Source organism: Hevea brasiliensis, chromosome 5, assembly GCF_030052815.1.
Source record: "Hevea brasiliensis isolate MT/VB/25A 57/8 chromosome 5, ASM3005281v1, whole genome shotgun sequence".
In the NCBI taxonomy this organism is placed as follows: domain Eukaryota; kingdom Viridiplantae; phylum Streptophyta; class Magnoliopsida; order Malpighiales; family Euphorbiaceae; genus Hevea; species Hevea brasiliensis.
In genome coordinates, this window is record NC_079497.1 from 12532386 (window position 1) to 12554540 (window position 22155).

At 36.8% G+C, this 22155-nt stretch overlaps 1 protein-coding gene across 13 annotated transcripts; it reads right to left on the reverse strand.

Annotated features, from left to right (window-relative positions):
- Positions 1 to 10989: 10989 nt before the first annotated feature.
- On the reverse strand, positions 10990 to 17351 carry LOC110640262 (trihelix transcription factor GT-3b). Of its 13 annotated transcripts, none has more exons than XR_009148856.1 (5): positions 16694 to 17328; positions 15927 to 16544; positions 11700 to 11800; positions 11518 to 11609; positions 10990 to 11433 (listed from the first exon to the last, which is right to left on the reverse strand). XR_009148856.1 is itself a non-coding variant. In XM_021791500.2 (3 exons), exons 2-3 carry the CDS (start codon positions 16844 to 16846, stop codon positions 15999 to 16001), a joined length of 699 nt encoding a protein of 232 aa, XP_021647192.1. In that variant the 5' UTR covers positions 16847 to 16886; positions 17001 to 17327; the 3' UTR covers positions 15718 to 15998. The 13 variants fall into 13 exon arrangements, 2 of the variants coding, with proteins under 2 accessions (XP_021647192.1, XP_021647191.1); XR_009148855.1 differs by lacking the exons at positions 10990 to 11433; positions 11518 to 11609; positions 11700 to 11800 and adding exons at positions 14574 to 14956; positions 15039 to 15093; positions 15244 to 15419; XR_009148851.1 differs by lacking the exons at positions 10990 to 11433; positions 11518 to 11609; positions 11700 to 11800 and adding exons at positions 14574 to 15093; positions 15244 to 15419; positions 15502 to 15645.
- Between the last annotated feature and the right edge of the window lie 4804 nt (positions 17352 to 22155).

A 22155-nucleotide genomic window follows, 5' to 3' on the forward strand; every position in this document is an offset into this window, starting at 1 on the left:
GCATCAACATCAGTGTGTGTGTAATTGGGTGGGGGAAGAGGGGTGGGGTTTTGAGGGATAGAGAAAACATACTCAGGGGTATCTAATATAAATTTGAAAAGAAATTAATAAGGGACGATAACTACCATTTGATGCATGAATTATAGTATCTTGGAATAGTAAATTGTCCAATTTTTTGAGAGGATTTGTTATTTTGTTTTAGGCAACAGATCTAGAGATGCGCTTTTTTTTTTTCCTTTTTTCTGAAGATGAGTTCTTGAGTTCTAATATCATAATTGATGGGTTAAGATTTTTTACTTTCTTGTTGGGTTTAAATTGTTGGGTGTTGCTGGGTTTATCGTGTATTCGTTTAGAATGAATGGACGAATTTCTTTGTCACGACCCAACCTATGGGCTAGACCGGCACTAAGACCTGGGCCAACCTAAAGCCCCCGAGGCCCGTAGTAAGCCTAACTATTTCTTAACCCAACTCTAAGGCCCATTTGGGCCCAATTTCAAGAATTCAACCGGACAGAGTACAGCCATAAAATGGACCTTTCAACGGGAAGTTTTTGACTCACCCGACCTGTAAACACATTATATAATCAATTGGGGAGCTCAGCTCACCCTCCACATACTCATACAACATAAAAATAAATGGGAGCTCAACTCCCTCATCCAATCCATCAACATGCATAAAATAATAAGTTTACAGGTCCAAAATAACAATATAAATTATAGACCCAATTAAAATAAATATTTCTAACACATGCAGAAATTCTAAGAGTTAACAGGTTTATACAAAAATAAAAAAATAACCTGCGAGGGAGAAAAGCAAGTTAACCTCAAAAATATCCTCCTGTGGCCTGAAAAAATATTGAACAGGAGTGAGCGTTCGACTCAGAGAGTAAAATATCAATTTTAACCATAATCTCCATAACTATCTAAAACTAATGCACCTTGTAGAGTAAAATGCAACATCAGTAATATTTTCACATCATAACAGCAAAAAGGTAATTTGGAGTACTGACACACCCGATAATGTCAAACAATACATAAATGGGAGCTGATCCCCTATACAGCTCTCTTAATCCAACTTGTGCCAGCGAAGAACTCAGCTCGGACTTCCACTTAATAACCAAATCGAGTTCCCAGCGAAGAACTCAAGCCGTGTCTACCCCGAAGGACCGGGTCTCAGTGAAGATCTCAAGCCGTGTCTACCCGTCCTATCCATAGTCAACACCACATCTCACGCACACTAACGCACGCACACTGCTCTAAATTACCACAACAACATCCATAGCACTTTAACAGTAATGAATGCAACATAAAACGTGCATAGAGTTTAACTACATAGATACATACATATAAGTGATGCATAGGCATGCTTAAACATATAATAATATCAAAATTATAATTAAAATTAATATTTTACTCACAGACTTAATGATCCTTTGTGGCGGTGGCGGAGGAAGAAGGCTGTCCCGGCTCACCTGACAATTTTATTACAATCATTTAATAAATTTATCTCAATACAAACTAAGAAAAGACCAAATACGTCCTAAGTCGTGCCGAAAATCCGACAGAGTCTCCCCTATACCTAGGACCTACCCAACTTGCAAAAGGGCTCAAAACGTACTTCTATATTCACCAACCATACACCCACAACTCAATCATATCACACAGCCCCTCCTGGGCCCATCCAAACAGTCATCAATCACAATATGTAAATTTACAGTTTAGTCCTTATAATTGATCATTTCTGCAAAAACTGCCCAAATAAGCTCTAAAATTTCTAAAACTTTGCCCCGCGGTCCTTAGCAATATTATTAGGCTATTGCAAAAAGAATCATAATTTTCTGAGCTACGACGAATATTTTATGGATTTTTAATCCCATTTAAGTACTAGAAAATTATGAAAAAGTAATGTTTGGTTTTACCTATGCCGATTCCGACTTTGGGGACGCGCTTGGGACGTCCGAAAATGGTGTAGCCAAAACCTCGATCCAATTCGGAGACTTTTGGTGGCCTGCATGCGTAGGAAATTCCTGCACCGGACAACCGCCGAATTTAGTGAATTGAAGATACCTACACGAAGCCCACAACACAGGGGTTAGTACATAAATTTTATGAAATTTTCTAAGCTCATTTAATACTCAGAAAAACACTATGAAATTTCGTGGGACCCACCGAAAAACGGTGTCGAAAAAATTTGAAATTTATATCGCCGCGAAGCTCTCGACGAGTGGAGCGCTCTGGTACTCTCGGTATTCTGGTGGGGTTCACGGTTTGCAAGAAATCTAGCCCAAAAGTCAAAATGAGCTAAAACTTCCCGGACAAAAATTGGATAAACCGCTTAATGGATTTTGGTGTTCTTGGTGTCTATGGAAAGCTCTCGGAGAGTAGATGGGTTTAAACACAAGACCCAACCTAATCGGTGGCCAGATCGACCGGATTTCGGCTGGGAAGAAGAAGCGTTGCGCGTTGCGCATCGCGTCGCGTCGCTTCGCACGACGTTTACCGGTGTTCCAGGTGGTGGCCGGTGAGCTGGGGTGGCTGGAGAGGTCCGCCGGCGGGTTGGGGTGACTGGGAGACGATTGGCCGGCGAGGGGAGGTGGGAGGAGAGAGAAAACGGGAGAGAGAGAGAGAGAGAGGAAGGAGAACGTGCGTGGGAAGAGGAGAAGAAGAAGAAAAGGAGCCGGCCTGATTCGGCCGGTCAAATCCGGTCCGGTTCGATTCAGGATACAAAATTTTAAATTCTTAATCTGCCTTGGGATCGAAAACGAGGTCCAAAAATTTCGAAAAAATTTTAGAAAACTCAGGAAAATTTGTAGACTCCAAATATTTTTTTTTAGTTTTGCCACGTAGTCTTTAAATTAAATTTTAAAAATCATCAAAGTTTTTATTTTCGGAAAATCTAACCCGATTTCTAAAATCCGAAAAATTTCAAATAATTTCTTAAAATTTAAATAAAATAAAATATCAATATTTACCCAAAAATAATAAATTTAAAAATTAGGGGTGTTATATTCTTCCCCCCTTACAGAAAATTCGTCCTCGAATTTTTACACAAGGCAGAATAAAGTACAGGATTACACATTGAACAGATAAGGGTACTTGCTACGCATGTCCCGTTCTGACTCCCAGGTGCACTCTTCCACTGACTGGCTCCTCCACAAAACCTTAACCATAGGGATCTGTTTTGATCTTAGCTGCCTCACTTGGTAGTCCACTATGGCTACAGGTTGCTCCTCAAACGTCAAGTTTTCTTTTAGCTCTATTACATCCGACTGTAGTACATGAGAAGGATCAGGAATGTATTTCCTGAGCATGGAGATGTGAAACACAGGATGAATGTGAGAAAGGTTGGGTGGTAGCTCCAACCGGTAGGTAACTGCTCTAACTCTATCAGTAACCTCAAAAGGTCCAATATACCGAGGTGCCAACTTACCCTTCTTTCCAAATCTCATGACTCCCTTCATTGGAGAAACCTTCAGGAATACATAGTCGCCTACTGCAAACTCCACATCCCTCCGTCTGGGGTCTGCATAACTCTTCTGCCTACTGAAAGCTATTTTCAATCGTTCCCTGATTAAAGGAACTATCTCTGAAGTGTACTGCACTAGGTCTACATCATGCACCTTCGCTTCTCCCATTTCCGTCCAACACAGAGGAGACCTACACTTTCTTCCATATAGTGCCTCATAGGGTGCCATCCCTATGCTGGAATGGTAACTGTTGTTGTAGGCAAACTCCACCAAAGCTAACTGATCATCCCATTGACCTCCAAAATCCAAAACACTCATGCGAAGCATGTCTTCCAGTGTTTGGATTATCCTTTCGGACTATTCGTCTGTCTGAGGGTGAAAAGCTGTACTAAAGTTCAACTGTGTGCCAAGTGCCTCCTGTAACTTTCTCGAAAATCGAGAAGTGAACTGGGGCCCTCTGTCAGATATTATGGAAGCAGGAACTCCATACAACCTGACTATCTCTCAAATGTAAAGCCGGGCGTACTATGCAACAGAATATATAGTCTTCATAGGCAAGAAATGAGCTGATTTAGTTAGGCGATCTACAATTACTCATATCGAATCATATCCTCGTGTGGTATGAGGCAACCCAGTCACAAAATCCATAATAATTATTTCCCACTTCCATTATGGGATAGGGAGCTCTTGCAACTTCCCTGATGGTCTCTAGTGTTCAAACTTCACTTTCTGACATGTCAAGCACTTGGACACAAAGTCTGCTATGTCTCTCTTCATGCCATTCCACCAATAGCTATCTTTCACATCATGGTACATCTTGGTGGAACCTGGGTGGACATTGTACAGTGTACAGTGTGCCTCTCGCATAATTTCATTTCTGAGATTGTCCACATCGGGCACACATATCCTAGAACCTTGCATAAGGGCATCATCATTGGCAAATCCATACTCACCACCTTCACCTTGCTGTACTCTTTCTATGATCTTCATCAATTGTTGGTCTCTGTGCTGGGAAACTCTAACTCTATATCGCAAGTCTGGCCTCACTGAAAAATGAGCCAATAATACCCCCTCATCTGAAAGATCTAGGATTAAATCTTGATCCATCAACTCATGTACTTCCTGAATCAACGGTCTCTTCTCTGCTGAAATATGCGCCAAGCTGCCAGAAGATTTTCTGCTCAAAGCATTTGCCACTACATTGGCCTTCCCAGAGTGGTACTGGATAGTGCAATCATAGTCTTTCAGAAGCTCCATCCATCTCCTCTGTCTCAAGTTTAAATCCCTCTGTTGGAAGATGTACTTCAAACTCTTGTGGTCGGTGTATAGCTCGCACACTTCACCATACAGGTAGTGTCTCCAGATTTTTAGTGCAAAGACTACAGCCGCCATTTCCAAATCATGGGTGGGGTAGTTCTGCTCATGCCTCTTTAGCTGCCTTGAAGCATAAGCCACTACTTTTCCATTCTGCATTAAAACACACCTTAAGCCAACTCAGGAGGCGTCACAATACATGGTATATCCTTCACCACTAATTGGTAGTGTCAACACCAAGGCGGTGGTTAGACACTCCTTAAGCTTCTGGAAACTCTCCTCACAGTCATCTGTCCAAATGAATGAAACATTCTTCCGAGTCAACTTAGTTAGGGAAGCCGCTATCCTGGAAAAATCCTGCACAAAACACCTATAGTAGCCAGCTAGGCCCAGAAAACTTCGCACCTCAATGACTATTTTAGGCCTAAGCCAATCAGTTACAGCTTCAATTTTCTTGGGATCTACTTGAATGCCTTCACTAGAAATCACGTATCCCAAGAATGAGATGCTTTCTAGCCAAAATTCACATTTTGAAAATTTGGCATACAGCTGGTGCTCCCTCAAAGTCTGCAATGCCATCCTCAAGTGCCACACGTGTTCTTCCTCGGTCCGAGAGTATACCAAAACGTCATCTATGAATACGATGACAAAACGGTCCAAAAATGGCTTGAACACCCTGTTCATCAAGTCTATGAAGGCTGCTGGTGCATTAATGAGTCCAAAAGACATCACTAAGAACTCATAATGACCATATCTTGTCCTAAATGCCGTTTTGGACACATCCTCATTCCTGATCCTCAACTGATTGTGGCCTGATCGCAGGTCTATCTTGGAAAAGAATCTAGCCCCTTGGAGCTAATCAAACAGATCATCAATACGAGGAAGTGGATACTTGTTCTTCACAGTCACCTTATTCAGCTGTCTATAGTCAATACACAACCTCAATGACCCATCTTTCTTTCTTACAAATAGCACAGGAGCACCCTAGGGTGAAGTGCTCGAACGTATAAAACCCTTGTCCAAAAGCTCCTGTAGTTGCTCCTTTAGCTCTTTCAATTCTGCTGGTGCCATCCTATAAGGTGGCATTGATATGGGGTTTGTACCCGGAACAACATCAATGCAGAACTCTATTTCCCTTCCTGGTGGCAACCCTGGAAGCTCCTTAGGGAAGACATCCATGAATTCTTTAACAACAGGAACATTTTCCATGTTGACACATTCTACAGATGTATCTCTCACCAATGCCAAATACCCTTGACATCCACGCCTCAACATTTTTCTAGCACTAATTGCTGACACCAAATTATATGGAGCCACGCTCCTGTCACCATTAAAACTAAACTCTTCCACACCAGGTATGTGGAAATACACCTTTTTGTTCCTACAGTCTAAAGTGGCATAATGAGTTGCCAGCCAATCCATTCCTAAGATTACATCGAAATCCATTACTGATAGAGGAACCAAGTCTGCTGGGAGGATCTTTCCATCCACTACTACTGAGCTACCCGGAAAAACCATATCTACATTTATGTTGTCACTAAGCGGGGTAGCTACAGACAAAGGGTATTCTAAAGTGGTAGGGTTTCTACCCAATCTCATGGAAAACACAGGGGAGACAAATGAGTGCGTAGCACCCGAATCTATTAAAACACGAGCCTCATAGGAATAGATTAGAAGAATACCTGCCACAACTGCATTGGAAGCCTGAGCATCCTGGTGGGTCAGGGTGAAAACCCGAGCTTGACCCCTACCCTGAGTGGCAGAACACTGATACTGACTTCTACCTCCTGATCTGCCTCCAAATCCACGTCCCCCTTGTCCTCGGCCCTGTTGGCCACTGAACTAACTACCTACCATGCTGGAAGCACCAGGATACAACTAACGAGGAACATTTGCAACAGAACCTTGTGACCCCATCTGTGGCTTGCTGAACACGGGGCATTCCCTAGCAAAGTGACCTGGTTGGCCACACCTGAAACATACTCCTGAACCCATCATACAAGGTCCTGAATGTCCTCTTCCACACTGTGCACAAGGTGCCAAGGAGGATCTCAAACTGCAACTGTTGTACCCGAATCGTGACCACCGCCGATCCGCACTCGATCTAAATCCTCGAGATTTGTGTCTAAAACCACTCCTCTTATTCCTGCTTCTTCCTCTGTAATTAGTTTGGCCACCACTATCCGTAGTACCCTTGTGGGGAACACCTGAGGAACCTTCTGCTCTATTTTTCTTTGCCCTTCCGCTGTCATCCACAGCATAGCTAATCTCAATCTGTCTGGCTCGATCAACTACCACATCAAAAGACTAATCAGACATCATGGCTAGGTTTGCATACCTCCTGTCAAGCCCCTTTAGGAACCTCTTCACCTTCATAGTTTCTGTAGCTACTGCTGTAGGGGCATACCGCCAATTCCGTAAATTCTCAGAGCATATTCATCTACAGACCTGCCATTCTGTCTTAAAGCCTCAAAGGCCCACTGCTTTTGATTTCTGAAACTTTCTGGTACAAACCGGTTGATGAACAGTTCCACAAACTGAGTCCATGACAAACCCTTTATCCGAGGTAATATGTAGTCATTCATCCATTGTCTAGGCATAGGCCCCATGACATGCTGCATACACTCTATAAGTCTTCTATCAGTCAACTGCAACTCTGTTCCTGCCTGTCTGCAGGAATCCAAAAATTGATATGCATCGTCTGACACATCATAAGTACCAGGCACCAACTTCTTGAAATTGATTATCTATTTGTAAGGTTCCCCTCTTGGTGCGGTGGACTGCTGCTGCTGTGGAGGGTGGACCATATACTGTGCCATCATATCGATGGTTCTCTGTAACCCGGCTAGAGTAGCTGCCATTGGGTCCATGGGACCCTATGCCATAAACGACTAATCCTGAACTGGTGATAGCTGCTCCTCTACTTGAGCAGCTCTAGGCCTCCTACCCCGCCTCCTCGGGGCAGGCGCCTCATCCTGTGCTGACACCTCGTCAGGCACATCTGGTTCTGGTGCAGTGGCAGCTCTCCTGCTTCTACACATTTTCCTGAAATTCAGCAGTATTAGCCCACAAAATTTAAAACTGCACATTACACAGCTCTATAGACTCATATTTACACACAATATATGAAGCAGAGACTAGAAGCCAAGATGACAATGCAAGACGAATGTGGACCCTATTTTCTGCATGTGACTCCTATTAGACTCTTCCCAGCACTTTAAACAAACATTCCCTAAGAATTTGGAGCCTAAGCTCTGATACCATATTTGTCACGACCCAACCTATGAGTCGGACTGGCACTAGGACCTGGGCCAGCCTAAAGCCCCCGAGGCTCGTAGTAAGCCTAACTATTCCTTAACTCAACTCTAAGGCCCATTTGGGCCCAATTTCAAGAATTCAACCGGACAGAGTCCGGCCGTAAAATGGACCTTTCAACGGGGAGTTTTTGACTCACCCGACCTGTAAACACATTATATAATCAATTGGGGAGCTCAACTCACCCTTCACATACTCATACAACATAAAAATAAATGGGAGCTCAGCTCCCTCATCCAGTCCATCAACATGCATAAAATAATAAGTTTACAGGTCCAAAATAACAATATATATTACAGACCCAATTCAAATAAATATTTCTAACACATGCAGAAATTCTAAGAGTTAACAGGTTTATACAAAAATAAATAAACGACCTGCGAGGGAGAAAAGCAGGTTAACCTCAAAAATATCCTTCTATGGCCTGGAAAAATATTGAACAGGAGTGAGCGTTCGACTCAGAGAGTAAAATATCAATTTTAACCATAATCTCTATAACTATCTAAAACTAATGCACCCTGCAGAGTGAAATGCAACATCAGCAATATTTTCACATCATAACAGCAAAAAGGTAATTTGGAGCACTCACACACTCGATAATGTCAAACAATACATATATGGGAGCTGATCCTCTATACAGCTCTCTTAATCCAACCTGTGCCTGTGAAGAACTCAGCTCGGACTTTCACTTAATAACCAAATCAGGGTCCCAGCGAAGAACTCAAGCCGTGTCTACCCCGAAGGACCGAGTCCCAGTGAAGATCTCAAGCCGTGTCTACCCGTCCTATCCATATTCAACACCACATCTCACGCACACCAACGCACGCACACTGCTCCAAATTACCACAACAACATCCATGGCACTTTAACAGTTATGAATGCAACATAAAACGTGCCTAGAGTTTAACTACATAGATACATACATATAAGTGATGCATGGGCATGCTTAAACATATAATAATATCGAAATTATAATTAAAATTAATATTTTACTCACAGACTTGACAGCAGTCACTGTGGCGGATGGGCGGAGGAAGAAGGCTGTCCCGGCTTACCTGACAATTTTATTATAATCATTTAATAAATTTGTCTCAATAAAAACTAAGAAAAGACCAAATACGTCCTAAGTCGTGCCGAAAATCCGGCAGAGTCTCCCCTATACCTAGGACCTACCCAACCTGTAAAAGGGCTCAAAACGCACTTCTATATTCACCAACCATACACCCACAACTCAATCATATCACACAGCCCCTCCTGGGCCCATCCAAACATTCATCAATCACAATATGTAAATTTACAGCTTAGTCCTTATAATTGATTATTTTTACAAAAACTGCCCAAATAAGCTCTAAAAATTCTAAACTTTGCCCCGCGGTCCTCAGCAATATTATTAGGCTATTGCAAAAAGAATCATAATTTTCTGAGCTACCACGAATATTTTATAGATTTTTAATCCCATTTAAGTACTAGAAAATTACGAAAAAGTAATGTTCTGGTTTACCTATGCCAATTCTGACTTCAGGGACGCGCTCGGGATGTCTGACAATGGTGGGGTAGCCAAAACCTCGATCCAATTTAGAGACTTTTTCAGTAGCCAATTTGTCTGGCCGGAAATTCACAAACCTGGACAACTGTCGAATTTCCGTGAATTGAAGATACCTACACGAAGCCCACAATACGAGGGTTAGTACATAAATTTTACGAAATTTTCTAAGCTCATTTAATGCTCAAAAAACACTACGAAGTTCCATGGAACCACCGAAAAACGGTGTCGAAAAAATTTGAAATTTATATCGCCGCGAAGCTCTCAACGACTGGAGCGCTCTGATACTCTCGGTATTCTGGTGGGGTTCACGGTTTGCGAGAAATCTAGCCCAAAAGTCAAAATGGGCTAAAACTTCCAGGACAAAAATTGGACAAACCGCTCGATGGATTTCGGTGTTCTTGGTGTCTATGGAAAGCTCTCGACTAGTATATGGGTTTAGACACAAGACCTGGCCTAATCGGTGGCCGGATCGGTCGAATTTCGACCAGGAAGAAGTAGCCAAGACGATACGCATTATGCCGCCGCGACGCTTGCGGCTGCCTGCGGCATGAGTGGGTGGGAGGCGGCTAACCGGCGAGGGGAGGTGGGAGGAGAGAGAAAATGGGAGAGAGAGAGAGAGAGAGAGAGAGAGAGAGAGAGGAGGAGAACGCGCGCAGGAAGAGGAAAAGAAGAAGAAAAGGAGCCGGCCCGATTCGGCCGGTTCGATTCAGGATACAAATTTTTAAATTTTTACTCTGCCTCGGAACCGAAAACGAGGCCCAAAAATTTCGAAAAAATTCTAAAAAACTCAGGGAAATTTATAGACTCCAAATATATTTTTAGTTTTGCTATGTGATCTTTAAATTAAATTTTAAAAATCATCAAAGTTTTTATTTTCGGAAAATTGAACCCAATTTCTAAAATCCGAAAAATTTCAAATAATTTCATAAAATTCAAATAAAATAAAATATCAATATTTACCTAAAAATAATAAATTTAAAAATTATGGGTGTTACATTCTTGTAGAAATTTTTTGTTTTATTTTTTATTATATAATATCAATTTATTTATTTATTAAAAAATAAATTATAACTTAAAAATATAAGTTTAACATAATTTTAATAATTTTCATATTTTTTATTAAAATTAAAATATTAAAATACATAAAAATAAATTATTTTTTTAATAAAAAATAATAATATATTATTATTGGAAAGGAGACATTCTCCCATTCTCAACTTGTATAATATTGATGATGAGGCAAAGTCAGAGAAAATTAATTAAATGTGGAGTGAGTTACGTTATAATCAGGAATAATTGTCATCCCTATCGTTGAAATTAGCATCTTCAACTACAAATTGTCCATAATAAGAAAAAAAATAGTAATTTATATGAAACATAGTGATAAACTATGCTATTTTTAGTTAATTCTAACAATAAGAGAAATGAGCACAATAAAGAGAAATGATCTGAACCAATTTATTTGGAGAATGATGCATTCCCCAATAAATTTGGAAATGTTCTACCACCTAAGTTTTCGATAGTGAGCTTCTTCAGATTTTGATGAGGCTGTAGCTGATGAAATACAAATGTTTCATATAAGGCATTAACACTGTTCATCCATCGGAGAACCAATTCACTAAGACACTTTTTTCTCCTTCAAATTGGCAGACAAGGAATCTCCATAATGGACATTTTCCAGCTTCAATATAGAAAGTGTTCAAAGATCAGCAAGCTAGCCATTTCAATTCACTAATGCTTGATTGCATATCTCCCCCAACAAAAGCCCTTAACACATGAAGATTCTTCAACCTACCTTATGCATTATCATATATGACTTATTTAAAAAACCATATTGATCATAATGAATGAATGGTTGAAAAAAAAATGCGTGACCTGCCTCCAGTCGCTTTCTTGCTTCTAGGCCGTAGCAACAATCTTCTGCCATCCATAACAGCATCAAATGTCCGTTCCCATTGGCCATGGACCTATCAAAACATAAAGGTACCATGATACCATATTTTTTTTATTATATATATATTATTTTTATTTTTAAAGACCTTATAAGGGCACATCACCTTATTTCGAAGCGTTTGATGTAAATAAAAAGTCAAAACATGGGCTCGCCCGGAAGTAGCAACTAAATTTCGTTTACGCCATGATAAGTCTCTGTTTCCTGCTGGAAAAGGAACAAACTACAATTATTTGTGATCGTCATGTTGGACAAGCATATCAATTCGAAGTCATCACTTGGCCCATCTATGCACTCATAATTCACACTAATCATATTCCTCCTCTCCCAACTTATTAATTTGTTCCTTTCACAAGGCAAATAATCTACGAAAATTATATATATATATATATATATATATATATATATATATATATATATATATATATATATATATATATATATATATATATATCTTTCAAGTCAAAGTTTTAAACAATATGTATTAATTGAGAAACTGGACATATTCAAATTCATAGGGTAAAAGTTGGAATCTGCAATTAGCTTTTTCCAAGCAAGAGTATAGGCATTCCCGATATGTATGTGATTATGTGTGTATAACGACCAGGCACCCAGCTTGCACGTGCATGATTCAAACTACGTGGCCAGCTTTGCAGCTGTTCAGGTATATTAGCTTCTGAGTTTTTAGTCCCTTAATCCCTTTGCTAAAAAAAAATTAACAAAAAAAAGAATGTAAAAAATAATTAAATATTAAAATTATTTTTAAAATTATAAAATTTTAAATTTAAATTTCAATGAAAATAATAAAAAAAATGTAATTAAATCTGACAGACAAAAACTATAGTACTAAAATGTTTTAGTTTTCGAGAGCATAAAATGTTTGACCAAAACACTATAAAAGTGGGGAAGAAATCAATTCCTAAGGTAAGGTGTAAAAAAGAACAGGTTTTTGTTTTGTACATAGCTGTGTCCCACAGTTGTGAACTGGAATCAAGTTTCTTCAAATAAGTTGGCTAGCTCACGCGTAAAATGATGAGCTGGGTTTTGGTCATGACACCGCCACCAAAAACAATCGATCCAAAGGCTTTTAATGGCACGGAGATCATGCCCTCCTCTAGCCATTTAAGGTAGGTAATCCAGCTGAGACGCCTTTCCTGGAAAAATTCCTCAGGACCTAATTTATCATAGCTTGAAGTATAAATATGTGGGTCTTGCATATTATTATAATATTATTTAAAATTTTCAATTAGACTTAGTTCATTATGTGTCAAGATGATGAGATTCTTCCTTTTTCTAACAATCAATTAAATTTGTGTAAATACATGTGTCTTACGTGTTACGTATTTATATTTTAAATTCATAATAAATCAGATTTAAGTAAAAACTTCTCTATTTTATATATAAGTTTCATCATACATATCATTACCATCTTGAATTTATAGTGAATCGGGTTTAGACAAAAAATTTTCATATAAAATAAGAAAAAGATTATCAATAATTCATTAATTAAATATTTATTTTATAATACAATAAATAATTAGCAGTCATACCTTAGTAGGTCTTAACCCTTTAAAAATCTCTAAGCATAAACAAAAGAGGACAAACCCAAATCATTAATTCTTCCATCCATATCTCTAAGTTTGGTCTCCAAATGGAATCAACTCTTCTATCACATAATAATTAACTTCCACACACAATTTCCATATTGGAATCCAAATGATCATTAACGTTTCATGTTAAAAGATATATAAAAAAAAAATGTAAAAATACAATTGAACAAAGGCTCAATTATATAGATTATAATATAGGTAGACAATATCAAAGCACACCAAATATGCGAAAGAATTCAAATAAAGAATCAGATATTAGCGAAATAAACATTAATATGAAGAGATTTCATGTTGTAAACTTAGCTTCAATTGCATGGCAATAAAACATAGCTAAATAGTATTATTGGAGCCGATTATTATTTTGTCTACCCCTAAAAAGTCTCATAAAATGCTATAATAAGTGATGATGATTTGTTATAATGGAAGTAATGGCAATTTCATGAGGACTACAAGTTATTCTCTTCCTGAAGGGAAAAAAATGAAATAGGAGTTTTAACATTTGGCTTCTTGTGGGCATGTGCTCTGAGGTTAGTATTGATCCACTGTTAAATTATATCCATTTTATGACACAAAAATACAGAATACAAAACTTAAAAGGTAAGATGAAGAGTTAGAATGAAACAAAAACAATCCTAATCATGTATGTTAGTAACAGATTAAGAGGTAATCAATTCAGGAAAATTCAATAAAGGTTATATTAGAAAATTCTTATACACAATCGGCAATATATAACCCATTTACATACCTAGTCAACTCCCATACTGTGGACATTTTTCATATCTGATTCACACATCCTGTTGTGTACATGGATTACTCAAGCTTTACGAGAAAAATTCATCTAAATTGAATTCATCATGAAACAAAAACACAAACATATAAATTTCATTATACATATTATATTTTAAATTCATAATAAATTTGGTCTCAACATAAACCAACTCATATTATGCCCGTAAATATGAGATTCTTAAATCACCAAAATAAGGTCCTTTATATCAATAATTAATTTTAAAAAAATAAACACGAGTTACATAATTATGCACAATAATAAACATAACTGACTATTATATATATTTTCAGGTCTCCAAGGGACGACTGAGGCTAGCTAAAGATCCTCGTCCCCACTAACGAGAACAAGTTTTTATCAATCTCCTATAATTGGAGGGAATCCTTATAGAGAACGGATAATCCTGTCCCTCTATTATTATCAGCTAAAAAAGAAATCTTATTGGTAATCAACAAAGTGCTTTTGAAATAAGCATTATTATTACTATTTCTAATTACAATTATATATTTTATCAACGTGTATATTTTTTATATGTGCAATATATATATTGATCAACTAAAGATGAAGATATACATATCACCAATAATTAAGTTGAAAATTTTGTTATTATGGCAATAAGATTTCAATTATTAGGACAAAACATGAAAGAGGTATCAACACCTCCAATTCTCCTCCTATACGGAACCTCTTGTTGGGATAACTAGGATATCTTTATCCCTTATCCTTGAAAATTCAAATGGATTGTGCTCGTAGACTATTCTTTATTCTGTTTTTATGTGTAAACTCTTATATAAACCCTCTTTCTACCCTTATAAAATTAATTATACAGATTTCAAAACAATTCCTTTCAATTCTAATCCTTGACACCTCTCTCTTCTGGCAGCTATATATATTTCTAGAGCTCTATCACCGACTGATATACATATTCAAAGTTGATGACACCTTTCTTCCAAATTACTGCTTCCCCTGCAGAAAATTTGTAAGCTCAACGTAACAGCCTGTTTTCCTCTTAGAAAATCTTCTACCAACCAAAAGAAAAAGCTTCTACCTTGTTGGTTTTGTCCGAACTCATCCTGATGGCAAAAGCTGATACCAACATCGATCTGTATCCATATATAGTCAGAAAGAATTCTAAAGCTATCAACTTTCTTACATTACAATTCCAGAAGCAAAAAAAAGTCATGCCCATTTGTTGACTTTTCCACAGATTCTTTGTTTGAAATTAACTTAATCAGCAAGAAACATTTCCTCACCACTAACCATTGGCATGATTTTTATATAATCTTGGATTTCTAAAGGAAATTGCTAGTTGTGCTTCTTCTATATATTCTTGGTTGAATTTGATGACAACTTGTTCAGACGGGTAGTTGCATGTAGGAACTAGGAAGTTGCATATTTGATGATGGCTCATGATCTAGCTATATAAATACTGCATCACGAACACCAAGCATGTAAAATCTGAGACACTTGTGCATATATAAGTGAAAGTTGCAACACATAAACACACAAACCTTGTTCATGAAGTTGAGAGGCATTAGCGAGAATGGACCATTAACACCACAAATAATGTGCACCACGATGAGCCTATTGCGTTGCATATGCTTTCATAAGCATTATCTTTTCCCTTTACCCACCAGGTCACCACTTTGTGATACCTATATATAAATCCCTAATCTTTGTTCATGATTTTTACGCCAAAGTATTAATTCTTTTAGCCTAGTCTTGCCTTAATGATAACAGAACTTTCATGATTAAGATCACATAAGAGTAAAATAAACAATATACAAGCGAGAGTTGAAGCTTTTTAATTGATCCTACCAGCAAAAGTAGCCCACGCAGTGGGCAAAAAGAAGGGAGAAGGTGATAATGGAATGGATAGCACATATCTAAAGAACAATTAATATAACATCTCCAAAATGAGAGTTCAGGGACTGACCTCTCTCTCTCTATCTCTCTCAAAGCTTTCCTTCTTCTTCAAAACAAGAGAAAAACACATTAAATGCTTGATTTAAATTTCTTCTCTTCTGAGCTTGTTTAGAAGTGCTGTGATTAATGCGTCCCTCTTCTCCCCCCTAGCTTCTTCTCTAATTCTTCTTTGCTCTTCTCGCTCTCTCCACCTCCTATCCATCATTATCCTCTCATTCTCTAATGCTTCCATCGTCTTTCTCCACTCCATCTCCTTTATCCTCCTATCATTTTCACGAGCTTCAAACGCTTCTCTCCATTGCATTTCCATTTGCATCTGTTGCTTCATGAAGTCCTCCAAAATATCCCTTAAGTTATTATTATTTCCACTGCTACTACCGTCTCCCCCAATATTCGCAGTTTTTTTGCCCTTTTTCTTCTTTCTAATGCTTACTTTCTCTTCATCACTTTCTTCGTTATCGTCTTCCTCGTCCGAAGATAGCTGCACCGCTTTCTTTTTGGACCCAGATGCTGCTCCTTCTGCTTCAGCCCATAACATTCTGTGCATCCTTGCTGCGAAAATCTCTTGCAACTCATTATAAAATGGAAATTGTTGTCGCAAAGATTCAGATTCCATCGTCTCACATCCCTAGAGACCGGGAAAAAAAATAAAAAAAGAACAAGAAATATACCTATCAAAACCATATAGATAACATAGGGTTTTTACGATACACAGCTCAATCAAAACAAAAAAAAATCCGGAAATTATCAATAAGTTTGATAAGCAGGTAGTGATACCTTGTATCGGGTAACGAGGTTTTTCCACTTGCACTTGCACTGCTCTGAGCTGCGATGAAAACCCTTTTCCTTCATTTTGTTAGCTACCACTTCCCAAAGAAGCTTGTTTCTTTTGGTCTCCATGAAAGTTTGATCCAGTCCTGCTCGGATCATCAAGAATTCCTTCGTTTCTTGGATACTCCATTGAGGAAACCTATCAGTATCAACGTTAACACTGATGTGATGATGCTGATGAAGATATCCTTCCATTACACAAACAAATACAAAGCAACAACAAATAATTGAGACAAAACAAGATCTCACCCACCAAAAAGATAGATAGATAGATAAGAGGGATCGAAAGGAAAAAGATGAAGAGAGAAAGAAGATGAAAGATTTATACGAAGTGGTGTGAACAGAAAAGGAAGTGTGAATCAACAAGATGAAAGGAAAGAAAAGAAATTTTTATTTCTTCTTTAGCTTAGGTGTCAAAGAGATCGTTTTTGCTATAATCGTTTAGATGTAGAAAACGAAATCAAATCTCTCTGTCTCTCTCTTCTTCTTCAATACAGACCCTTTCAGTCTCTATCTGTCTACGCGGAAACTCATTTTCCTCTCACTCCCTCTAAACTTTTTTTATTTCCAATCTCTATAGACTATAGTTCACATTGCGTTTACGCGTCGTCAGGCTTACGTGAAGACCCTTAGTGGTGGGGCTTTATACTCTGCAATAACGGATGGAAAACTTGCTCTACAAGCTACATTTTTATTATTTAAAAGAAAATTAATTAAAATTAAAATTAAAATTAATAAAATAAATAATTTAATTTAATAAAAAATTATTACCTAAATTTAATTTATTATTATTTAAAATATAAATATATAATTTATTTATTAAATCATATTATATATTTTTCTATTTTAAATATCGATCAATTAAGTTTGGACAAGATTATCCTTTAATTGGGTATACGAGATTTGTCAACTTTCCAGTCCTTGTGCCCTTGAATCATTTAGAGGGGACAATAGAAAAGGGAGAGAGAGCTTCGAGAATGTACCGAAACGCTTTGTTTTTGCAAAAGCAAAGGAAAGGTAAGGATTTTGCATGGCTTTCCTAAATCTAAGACTGGATTTTTCTTCTCTTTTTAAAAAAAATCTGTGGGTTTTTTCCTTTTTTTTAATAAAAAAAATCGATTACGCGGAGTTCTGCTTTGTCCCACGTGTGGACGCCAACAATCTTCTGCCACGTGGAACACATGCAGACATTAGACTAGAAGATTAGTGGGCACTTTTGATAATGGACCGGCCCACTTTTCTTTGCGTTCACACCAACTACGACCCATTCGTGTACTGCCCAAAGAAATTGACTGCCCCCAATGTATATCATAAAATATCATATCGAGCGTTTAAATTAAATTAAATTAAATTAAATTTTTTAAAAATTAATTTAATTTAATTTTAATTTTTCTTTTAAATTAAATATTAATTTCTCAACGATACTAAAATATTTAATTTAATAATATTAAAATTATTTTTAAAATTATAAAGTTTCATTAGTTTTCTTTTCTTTTATCTAATGCAGAATATTCAATTTATCACCTTTATATTTAATAATTACATGCATATTCTTAATTTTGAAATTAAAAATTTATTTTGTAAAATTTCATAATGATGCAATAGTTTTGTTTATAGAAATAATTTGCATTTATGAATTTTATTAATAAGTTTTCAATTTATAATTCTATTTGATTACTACCTACTATAATTAATTTTATTTAAAATTGTGATTAGTTGTATTGATTTGATTGACCTAAACCAATTTATTTAAAAAAGTTGGTCAATGATGACTTGACCATTTCTAGGGCAAAAATTACTTGTTCAATTATATATATATATATATATATATATATATATATATATATATATATATATATATATATATATATATGTGTGGACTACATTTACAAAGGCTCCTTTCAAATAAAATTATGCAATGTGAATTTAGCTATTGGCAAGCATGTGAATGTTTATTAATTTTCTATCTCTTAATTAATTTGGGATTTTTTAAAAATGGTTTGATAAAATCAAATCTAAATAAAAGTTTGTGGTAGAAATAAAATAATTAACACAAATAAATGCTTTTTTTTAATTGATTATATGAAATAGGAAAGGCACACTCTTTAATAAATGTTGTTGTGATTATATATTAAATGATCTTTTATATAAAACTTTGATTTGATTGGCACATAGTAGTAATAATCATAATCAATTGTGTCTGTAATTATATAAGAATAAATTCAAAAATGATATGGGATATGGGTTGTCACGACCCAACCTATGGGCTGGACCAGCACTAGGACATGGGCCAGCCTAAAGCCCCCGATGCCCGTAGTAAGCCTAATTATTTCTCAACCCAACTCTAAGACTCATTTGGGCCCAATTTAAGAATTCAACCGGACAGAGTCCGGCCATAAAATGGACCTTTTAACGGGGAGTTTTTGACTCACCCGACCTGTAAACACAATATATAATCAATTGGGAAGCTCAGCTCACCCTCCACATACTCATAATAACATAAAGTCAAATGCGAGCTCAACTCCCTCTTCCAGTCTAACATACATGCATATAATAAGTTTACAATTCCAACATGGCAAATTATATTACAGACCCAAATTAAATAAATATTTCTAACACATACGAAAATTCTAGGAGTTAACAGAATTATACAAACATGAATAGATGATCTGCGAAGGAGAAAAGCAGGTTAACCACAATAATAATCCTCCTGTAGCCTGGAAAAATATTGAACAGGAATGAGCGTTCGACTCAGAGAATAAAATATCAATTTTAACCATAATCTCTATAACTATCTAAAGCTAATGCACCCTGTATAGTGAAATGTAACATCGTTAATACTTTCACATCATAACAGCAAAAAGGTAATTTGGAGCACTCACACACCCGGTAATGTCAAACCATAAATATATGGGAGTTGATCCCCTATACTGCTCTCTTAATACAACCTCTGCCAGCGAAAAACTCAAGCCGGACTTTCGCTTAATAAACTAATACGAGGTCTCAGCGAAGAACTCAAGCCGTGTCTATCCCGAAGCACCGGGTCCTAGCGAAGATCTCAAGCCATGTCTACCCATCCTGTCCATACCTAACACTATACCACACGCACGCTAATGCACGCACACTGCTCCAAATTACCACAAACAACATCCATGGCACTTTAACAGTTGTGAATGCAACATAAAACGTGCCTAGAGTTTAACTACATAGATATATACATATAAGTGATGCATGGACATGCTTGAACATATAATAATATCGAAATTACAATTAAAATTAATATTTTATTCACAGACTTAACCGCAGTCATTGTGGTAGTTGGGCGGAGGAAGAAGGCTATCCCAGCTCACCTGACAATTTTTATTACAATTATTTAGTATATTTGACTCAATACAAACTAAGAAAAAGACCAAATATGTCATAAGTCGTACCAAAAATTTGACAAAGTCTCCCCTATACCTAGAACCTACCCAACCTGCAAAAGGGTTTAAAACGCACTTTTATATCCACAAACTATACACCCATAACTCAATCACATCACACAGCCACTCCTGGGCCCATCCAAACAATCATCAATCACAATATGTAAAATTACAGTTTAATCCTCATAATTTAACCCTTTTGTAAAAACTACCCAAATGAGTTCTAAAAATTCTAAAACTTTACCCCGTGGTCCTTAGCATCATTACTAAGCTAATGCAAAAGGAATTATAATTTCTTGAGCTACCACGAATATTTTATGGATTTTTAATCCCATTCAAGCACTAGAAAATTAAGTAAAGTTCAGGTTTACCTATGCTGATTCCGATCTCGGGAACGCGTTCGGAACGTCTGACAACGGTGGGGTAGCTAAAATCTCAACCCAATTTCGAGACTTTTTCGGCAGCCTATTTGTCTTGCTGGAAATTCACAGACTAGGGCAACTGTCAAATTTCCGCTAATTGGAGGTACCTACACAAAGCCCACAATACGGGGGTTAGTATATAATTTTTATGAAATTTTCTAAACTCATTTAATACTCGGAAAAGCACTACAAAGTTTCGTGGGACCTATAAAAAAATTTTAAAATTTATATTTGCTGCGAAGCTCTCGACGAGTGGAACGCTCTGGTACTCTCGGTTTTCTCGTAAGGTTCACGGTTTGTGAGAAATCTAGCCCAAAAGTCAAAATTAGCTAAAACTTTTCGGATAAAAATTGGGCAAACCGCTCTATGGATTTTGGTGTTCTTGGTGTCAATGGAAAGCTCTCGAGATGTAGATGGTGTTTGACATAAGACCCGGCCCAATCGGTGGCCGGATCGGCCGGATTTCGGCCGGGAAGCTAAAACAGCGCGCTGTTCGTCGCGCCTCTTCCCGTGTCGTTTTCGACCGCCTGGAAGGCCGGCTAGCGGTGGGAGAAGGCTGGGGCGGTGTGCCGGCGAGGTGGGGAGGGATGGGTGGTGGCGGCGTGGCGTGGGGAGGAGGGAAGGAGAGAGAAAACAGGAGAGAGAGGAAGAGAGGTCGAGAACGCGCGTGGAGGAAGAAGAAGAAAAGAAAAGGCCGGTTCGATTCAATCGGTCTGATCAGGTCCGGTTTGATTCGGTCTGTCCGATTCAAGATACAAAATTTTTAATTTTTACTCTGCCTTGAGACCGAAAATTAGGCCCAAAAATTCTAAAAAAATTTTAGAAAACTCAGAAAAATTCGTAGAGTCCAAATATATTTTTAGTTTTGCCACGTGGTCTTTAAATTAATTTTTAAAAATCATCAAAGTTTTATATTTTTATAAAATCGAACCCAATTTCTAAAATCTGAAAAATTTCAAATAATCTCCCAAAATTCAAATAAATTAAAATATTAATATTTACTCATAAAATAATAAATTTAAAACTAGGGGTGTTACATGGGTGGTCCTCCACTATATCATTTTTTTTTTTAAGAATGGTTGGGTAATTAATTTAGTGGCTATAAAAAAATATATTAATTCAATAATTTTTTTTAATAAAATAATGATATCTCAGTGTATTATGAATTAGTTGACTCTTTAATTTATATCGCTTTTAAATTTGATTGAAATTTATTTATATATTTAACTTTGTTTATATTAAATAATTGTAATTTTAATTGAGATATAAATGGTATAATGAAGTAATGAAAAGTCATTATTTAGTATATTTATAAGTCATCAATAAATTTAAATTTAATAATATAGATTAGAATTATTTTTTTAGAATTATGAACTTTTAAATTTAAATTGAATCATTAAAAAAATTATATATATTCATGAGTCAGATAAAATTTTCTTTTATTAACTATACTTAAACTTCAGATAAATATCGCATGTGATTACTTAATTTTATTTTATGAGTATTTTTATAAAAATTATTAAATTTTAATTTTTTTCATAAAACTCAATAAACTAATATTTGA

Excerpts from the sequence above, each read along its gene's own strand:
- LOC110640262 (XM_021791499.2), bottom strand. The coding sequence starts at position 16,942 with ATGGAAGGATATCTTCATCAGCATCATCACATCAGTGTTAACGTTGAT. Across the intron at positions 16,545-16,693 it reads ACCTCGTTACCCGATACAAG|GGATGTGAGACGATGGAATC; the intron begins GTATCACTACCT and ends CCCGGTCTCTAG.